An 8,905-nucleotide genomic window follows, 5' to 3' on the forward strand; every position below is an offset into this window, starting at 1 on the left:
TTAATTTAATTGTTTGTTAAATAAAATCTTTACATTGTAACTAAGCTAACTGTCAAATACAAATAAATAAATGAAACCACATCCCATAATAGCTCTGTGATGTATGCTGAGAACATACAGGTTTGATTTTACACAAGAACGTAATTAAATACACACTTTAAAACAAAAAAAAAGTACATTTTAAGAGTTTATTTTCACCCTCACAATAGGCTACATATGCAAACATTTTATGATTTATTAGTAGGACCGTTTAACGTTTTATTTAAACTTTTGGAAAGTTTAGGAACCACCTTGCCACCGCAAATGAAGAATGACCCATTTGCAAGGTCGTTTGTTAGTTGTATGTTTTCAAGCGGATGAATATTTTGATGGGGCACTACGCCACCTGCCCCTATAGAGGTGCAGCGGCTGCTTTAATTAACAGTCCATGGTCGAATATTAATATTTAATGAAGTTGACTAACGTTGGTGACTTTCTAGGCTCATTTCGACATTCCCACAACAAAACTGGGATGTGTGGGAGAGTGTTTTGAGACTGCAGAGGTGTCAGAGGAAATGCGCACCGCGCCCTGGAGACTCAGGTGGCCGCAAGCTGCGCTTCATCGCTTCCTTGTTTGGACGCGTAGCGGGCGGCGCGTTGGGTGTGGACATATAAATATAGCGGATGACAGCAGAGTCTGGCTGAGAGTCTAACGGTCCTCTGCTTCAGCTCAGCTCACATACAACAGGAAACATGAACAAAATCTTTCTCGGAATTTTTGCAGTTGCGCTGTATTTCGCAGTGGGTAAGATACAGTTTGTGTATTATTTTCCTTCGTGTCAAAGCCTACTAAACGATATTTAATGCGTGCACACTATGAATGTAAATTCGAATAGCAACTAGAATGTAGATTCTTTGTAATTGTAGATTATCTGTTGCTTATTTCTGGTTGTCTTATTTGTGTGATGAATGAGTTATTTTATTCCAGTCATTGTGGGACATAGGGATCTGTGAGTCACGAACATATTACATTTAGAAGCCTGTGGTTTATGAGTCATTCTCATATCAGTATTAAAGTATTACATCTAGTGATTTGGGTCTACATCAAGCTTCTGAAAAGGAATATTCTGGATTTTGAGAACTTCTTTTTCTTCCTAATAATGCAGTAATGTAATAGAACACTGTGTTGGGAAAGCTGGTTTGCTCTCGCTCACTTGTGGATGTGCAACATCTGTTTTTGAGAGAGACACAGGTTAGCTTGAGGCAGAGAGACCCACCCAGTTTGCAAAATAACTTTGCAGAACTTGCCCCCTGATGAACCAGTCAGTTTAGCTTTTAGACCACAGCTCTGTAGTTTTAAAATCTTGGATCATATTTAATAATATAATGTAATCTCACTGTGTTTTTTTTGTGTGTGTGTGTGTGTGTGGGAGGGGTCTTGCTCCTTTTCTTGGTTGAAATTAGAAAAAACACGGAAGGTCTCAACTAAAAATCTGTCTAACTGCAGGTTATCATGCACCCAACAGCACAGAACATTTCCATACATTAGGACTAAGTACACTTCATCATTTGCACTCCATTAGGACAAACACTGAGGCTTTTTCAGTGCCAGTCATTCAATTCAGAGAGATTTGGTTAAGGGTGGAAAGCCAGACGTGTCATACTGGTATGATAGATTAGACGTGAAAAGCAGAAGAAAATTACATTTACATTAAGTGCCTGTGTAAAGACAAATCTAACAAAACTTTAAGTGAGGATTTAAAGAGGAGAAGCATTATTTGCCCCGCAGATAAAAATAGAACATGATGGAAAATTTACAGCTCATTCAGTCAAACTGAGGAATTATTATCCTCATGGAAAATGTGTTCAAAATAACATTCATTATAACGATGAGAGGGGGCGCTGTTGGTTTAGTTATCAGATAAAAAAATGCAATCACCTTATCCTTTAGAAAAACACTCCATCTACACTCCAAGCTATTTAAGCATGCACTAGTAGCCGGCAAAGAATCATAAAAAGAGTTTGTATACTGTTTGCATTGTCTCAGTAACTATAATTCGACAAATTGATGCTGCGCTGTTTGTTCACTCCTCCATTTTCCAGCTCAGTCATTATGGAAAACGGCCTTTTAATTATAATATGGTCTAAACCAGGGCTGGCCAGTCCTGTTCCTGGAGATCTGTCTTTTGCAAAGTTCAGCTCTCTACCCCTGTTCAAACACAACTAAGCCATCTAATGAAAGATCTTCATGAGCACTTGATCATTACAGACAGGTGTGTTAGATCCGGGCTGGAGCTGAACTCTACATGACTGGGCACACCTGCTCTTAACAATAACATAAAATCACTACAAAACTAAATTCGGCTTGCTTTCCCAATCCAGCCATCAAAGAGTAGAACATGTGCACTTATTTGTTAAATAGAGTTCCTGTCAATATATGCTATATTCTCTCATAAAGATGTAATTATATAATGAACAAATTAACTATATGGCATTTATTCATATTTGATATATATTGTATAATTAATGAACCAGTCTCCTTCCGCTCATTGCTATGTAAAAATGCTAATAAAGTTATTGTCTGATGTTTCTCATAACGTTCAGCTTCTGAAATGCAAGCAGCACCGTCAGGCCCAGCCTGGAGCAACACGCTTTCAATCACTCTGCATTGTGATCTTATCTGCAACTCTTTCACATATCTCAGTAAATATGTTATCACAAAAGTCACGCTTCTTTCTCTTTAAGGCTCATACTTTATTTTAATATGTGCATATATGTATACATGTGACCCTGGAGCACAAAACAGTCTTAAGTAGCACAGGTAGATTTGTTGACAACAATACATTGTATGGGTCAAAATTATCCATTTTTCTTTTATGCCAGAAATCATTTGGATATTTTGGAAGTAAAGATCATGTTCCATGAAGATATTTTGTAAATTTTCTACCGTAAATATATCAAAATGTGCATTGCTAAGAACTTCATTTGGACAATTTGAAGGCAATTTTCTCAATATTTTGATTATTTTTGCACCCTCAGATTCCAGATTTTCGAACAGTTGTATATATTGCCAAATATATCCTATCCTAACAAACCATACATCAATGGAAAGATTATTTATTCAGAGCTTATTTATTATTTATTAAACAAATTGACCCTTATGACTGGTTTCTTGGTCCAAAGTCACACACACACACACACACACACTGCAAGATAACCTGTACTGAAGAACAGTTTCAGCTAGTACTGTATATTGTTAGTGTGAAATATAATTAGTGTTTTAGTAAAGAGAAATCTTCAGAATTTCCAGTGAGAATTTTCCAGAAGTGCTCTTTAAGTGTTCTTTAGTCGTATCTGTGAACTGTTACAAACAAACCAGGTAACGTTTAACACAAAACTGTGAGTCACTGTGGAAAACCATTTGCCGACACATTTTCCATGGCTTTAATTTTCCATATTGAAACTTGGAATCTCGAAGAGACGCCGCTGTCTCAGCAGCCGCTGGGTTGCTAACCAAAGGAATATTTGTTCTGAACAGTATCAAGCATTGTGTGTCAAAGTCTCTGTAACCTCCACCCACCCTACAGCCTGCTCTAAAGAAGATCAGATGATCGGGTGGAAAACAGGTTCAGCAGGGATTTATGAAAGGCATTTCACAGAAAACAGGGACGGACACCATAGCTGAACTGTCACAAAGTCAGGTTACTGCTTGCTCGGATCTTACAAAACTAAAAATAAACCTGAAGCACACCTGAAACATCGTGTATGTTGGAGAATGAGAAATCATGTGTTTATTTATCCTGTTAGTAGTAACTCATTGTACAACAAAGTGGTGGATGAGAGAGTTTAATGGCTCAAACAATTAACTTCTTCACCTTGCTTTAACATTTGTTTCCTGTCCTCGTTATGTCATTAGTAGTTTATTCTTGTCCAGCCCTGTTTTCCTTGATTATGCCTAGTATTTAAGTCCCTGCCCTGCCCTGTCCTGATGTCCAGTAAAGTATGTTATTTGAGTTTACCTCCTCGTATGTGTGTTCCTTGTTCCTCCCTGCTGTGTGCATTGTGACAATGGAGTGTTTGCTGTATGACATGTGTACGTTTTCATTGTGTAAACTTGAATGTGAATGTGCGTGTACAAAGTGTAGCTGTAAGTTAGGGCAAAAATTGTTACCAGAATTTAAAATATAAAAATGATTACTAAATATAGGTAAATGTTTTTCTCTATTTAGTAGTTAGTGTGTAATCATTAAGGAACTAAAACTAGAGATCCAAATAAGCGTTGGTGGGTGTGGTGGAAAGGACGGGTCTAGGGCTGCAACTAACGATTATTTTGATAATCGATTAGTTGGCCGATTATTCTTTCGATTAATCGGTTAATCGGATTAAAACATATTGACCAAAAAAAACACTATTCCACATTCTGCCCAATGTTCTACAAACAAACGTGACAACTGAATGCTATGAAAACATACAGTGCTTAATTTATTAGAGCACTTATCATAATAAAGAGAAAACATATTTTAGAAATTTGTCAAAAATTTGTTTAAATTTAAAAATGTTATTATCATTTATTAGACATAATAATAAAAAAATGGCCTCATAACAGCTTGCATTCTTGCTGGTATTGTTTATGTACTTTTTGACTGCAATTGGGTATCGCGAAAAAAAAAAACTCAAATAAAAAATACAAAAAAAAATAAGTGCTCTGGTTTTCTTTCATAGATAACAGCAATAATGATATTATAGCATTAAAAATAGCCTACTACTGTTACTAAAGAGCTTACACATATTGGAGTACTAACCAGTACAGAAAGCCGAAAAATGATTTTGGTTATCACCAATACTGTTACTTTAGAGCAGCAGTGGCACAAACCTTACATAAACACATTGTTAAAAAACTTACATAAATTTGTTAAGCATTGTAAAAATTGAATATAGTTTAAACCTCTATTAAAAATTAAAATAATAAAGATAATAATAAAGAGGAATAAAAACACAAACTCAGTGTTAACCAACAGGTAAGAGTAATGTTCTGCAGGAACTACTTTGATCACAGTCACCTCGTCATTTCTTTATCCTGTAAAAGGCCGTTATGGAGCGTCTCATGTTTATATTCAGACAGACAATTACACGCTGTTATCCCTTTAAAGTTCCTACTCTCATAAAATATTTTAATTTATTTTAAACCTTAAATTAACTTTCAACAACAGATAATTCAGCACAATGGATATGTTTGCGCTGAAAAGCCTATTAATTGTCTCCCTCTCTACTGTGTTCTGTCCATCTGACGCGCGTGCCGGCGCTCATTCGGTAATTTAAACTTAACACAGACTGTCAGGACGGACCTTTATGCAAAAATGGAAATGCTCGCGTGAATTTGTGGCATTTATAGATAAGGATATGACCGTAAACTGAACGTTTTTGCGCTGAGGACGCACACGCATCTGTCAAAGCGCCTGACAGGGCAAGCCATTACTCTTATGCATTAACTTAAAGCTTAAAATAAAGAATTATCATGTTTTGGGCAGCTTGGATCACGTGCTTCTCCGGCAGAATCTCATTCTGTTTCCTCCACTATTTTTAGATGCATTTTGTCCATAGAAATGCATTATTCAGTGCCGTAATTTGACTAACCAGCTGAAGTTGGACGTACACTGTGGGCAGACCCGATTAATCGATAATGAGAATCGTTGTCGATGATTTTCATAATCGATAATAATCGATTTTATTGATTAGTTGTTGCAGCCCTAGACGGGTCACTCACGTAACCCTTGATCCTTAAAAGGCTTTAACTTCCACCCATGCTGTGACCCAAACCAGTCTGTGGAGATTTTTCTTTTCTTTTGTATGACTGTCAGCTATATTCAGTTTCTGCGTGTGTGTGTGTGTGTGTGTGTGTGTGTGTGTGTGTGTGTGTGTGTGTGTGTGTGTGTACAGGTTTATATGGTTTGTGAGGACACAAATGTTTGTATGAGGACACTTGGCTTTATAAACATACTAAACTTATCTAAAATAGCAGAAAGTATTCTGTGAGGGATAGGTTTAGGTGTAGGGGGATAGAAATTAACATTTGTACAGCATAAAAACCATTACACGTATGGTTGTGTCACATGTGTTCCAGGTATCGAAGTATGAAACCTTAAAATGTTATCTCATTCAGAAATGAATTCTGTCAACATTTCCTCACTCACTCAATGCGTTACAAAGGTAAACATTCAGAAACAACCTTTCTGTATTTTGGGCTGAACTCTTGACTACATGCTTAAATGTATACAAGTGCAATTCTTCATCCCTCCGCTGCTGTGAATGACATCGTTTAGCACCGATGTGGATTATCCCAAAGAAATCAGACCCGTACAGCCAGGTTTTATAGTGGTTTTTCTTCTTGTTATATGAATATTTCAGGTGCTTCACACGCTCACCAGAATCTAGAGCACACATAGAGAGAAGAAAGGGTTGTTGAAAAATGTTGAAAATGTTCCTTATGTGATCCGTGTGAGAAGCATGCCAAACAGGCCGCTCAATAACTGCATTGCTGTTTATACTGCAGAAACTTCTGCGCCTTTTTCGTAAGATTTGAATAAATTTCATGATGGGTACCGTGTTACTGACAGGTTAAATTTTCCACAAATCTTTTCTCTCTCAGGTCAGGCGCTGCAGTGTTATGAGTGTAAAGTGGGTTTCTGGAATCTTTGCTTCACAACCAAAAATATGTGTGATGCTGGTGAGCGCTGCTACAGCGGAGTAGGGTCAGCTGGTGAGTTTATGTTCTTCAAAAGCCATTGAACACCTTTTTTATGGGATTTTAAAGCTTAATCTGTTTTTATTGCATCTCTATTTCAGCTGGATTCATGGATATTAAGAAAAAAGGATGTCTTGAAGTGGCCAAATGTAACAAAACTGAACAGGTGAATTTCCCGTCCAACTCAAGCACCTTATACCAGATGACGAAGACGTGCTGCTCTACTGACCTGTGTAACTCAGCTCCGGGACACTTCCACATGTCAGCCGTCAGCATGGCCTTCGCTACCATCAGCTCCGTGTTTGTGGTCAAATTCCTCGTTTGAGGAGGATTGTTTCAGCTCACGCGCACATGCGCACACACACACACACACAATATATATACACAACATCACTGAGCAAATCATGCATACTAAACAAGCCACATTAATTTGTTGCAAAACAATTTATGGAACGATTACTCAAAATAGGTCGCACACTGGAATATGAAAAGTTTTCAGTAGATTGCCAAGTAGTGATAAATTCAACATACCATCAATTTAAAAATTTTCTAAATAGAAACATATAGCAGGAACTCATTTAATGTCAGCAATGAAAACCATTCTGGCTATAGATAAGCACTTCATCCAACTAGCATTCATTAAAACCAGCAATACACAGCAAGGTTGTTTACACACACACACACACACACATGCAATCAAACAGATTCTTTTACCTTTCTTTAGGGGCGTTTGAGAAATCATAACCTAATCATATGATAATCATAACTTAATTATAATAATACCCTAAATAAGCCTTCTTTTATAGCAGTTTGCTGTGTATTTTTAATATTGTATTTCTCCCGATGTCTGCATTTCACTTATAATACATGGTCTCCTAATAAGACCAGAGGGTTGGGCTGTCAAATCATAACTGCATGAATGACGCTTATGAAATCATTTAGTTTAAATGTTGGGGGTTTTATCCATTGTATTGTACATGCCTATTCATTCTTAATTTTTAAACATGGGGTTTATAAAAGCCATTTTTGTCAAATTTGTAAAGCTGTCAACGTGGTGTTTTATATCGTGTTAATTTGTTTGGTAAAGATGACATTCTTCATTGAAATGTAAAGGGCAAGAATGAATGCTTTTCTGGAGGTCCTGCTTTGACAAAGGACCTGTTTTAGTTGCCATCATAATGTGTGTATAAATTGCAAATCGAAGAGCAATAAAAATGGAATAAAAGTGTTTATCTCCTGTGGTTTGTTATTGATGTCTATGTTTCACAGTGACCAGACGAGTCCTGCAAGTTCTGCATTGTGTTCTGTTTGACTATATTCATGAACTGATGAATATGACCACTTGCTTGATAAGACGTAATACTTGCGCAAGGCAGCATTCGTCAGCAATCAGCAGGTATTTATTACATCAGAGTACTGTCAGCCACTGACTCATCACGACACACATGCACGAGGCACAATTTAGCCCACAACCTCCAGTCTGAACAAAACTGTTTTACACAGTGGCTCAGATCCACTTAAGCTATGATGTTTTGTTGCTTACACTGACAGAAATTCACGTTTTTTCATTACATTTTATTGTATAATTAGTTTTATTTAAGATGCAAGACTGATAACTTGAATCACATGATGAATGACAAAAATGTTGTCATTCATCATGTGATTTGAAGATGGATTAACTATTGTGCATCCTAATATACAATCACATGATTACTTTTGTTTATGGTTTCTTAGAGACAGGAGAGGCTCAACTTACCTCATTCTCCTCTACAAGAAAATCTAATCAAAAATCCTCAAACGATAAATGTGTTTAACTGTTCAGTATACAGTAACATGAGCTATGAAGGTGCATATTAGTTTGTGTAAAGAAAATAGTTTGAGTTCTGCTAAAAAGATCCTGAACTGGAGTAAAACATCTGTTGTCCATTCTGCTGTCCATGTTCTGCCCGTTACTGGCGTGAGATTGGGGACAAACATTAAACTAATGAACAACCCCACTGTCAAAACCTGTCTGTTCCAGTGAAATAATAATCATACACCACCTCAGCATATCTGAAGACAACATACAACATTAATAACATCAATAACATTAACCTATTTCATTCAAATATACAGATTTGCTGGAAAAGGCTTCAAATGAACATAATTTAAAACTTCAAGGTGGTTCTTCAATGCTTGATTAAT

At 36.7% G+C, this 8,905-nt stretch overlaps 1 protein-coding gene across 1 annotated transcript; it reads left to right on the plus strand.

Moving 5' to 3' along the window:
- Positions 1-665: 665 nt before the first annotated feature.
- Positions 666-7,959, plus strand: LOC306885007 (prostate stem cell antigen-like). Its single transcript, XM_079441313.1, has 3 exons — positions 666-784; positions 6,626-6,736; positions 6,823-7,959. Exons 1-3 carry the CDS (start codon positions 733-735, stop codon positions 7,044-7,046), a joined length of 387 nt encoding a protein of 128 aa, XP_079297439.1. The 5' UTR covers positions 666-732; the 3' UTR covers positions 7,047-7,959.
- The last annotated feature ends 946 nt before the right edge of the window (positions 7,960-8,905 follow it).

The sequence above is a fragment of the Barbus barbus genome, assembly GCF_936440315.1.
Source record: "Barbus barbus genome assembly, chromosome: 19".
Taxonomy (NCBI): Eukaryota; Metazoa; Chordata; class Actinopteri; order Cypriniformes; family Cyprinidae; genus Barbus; species Barbus barbus.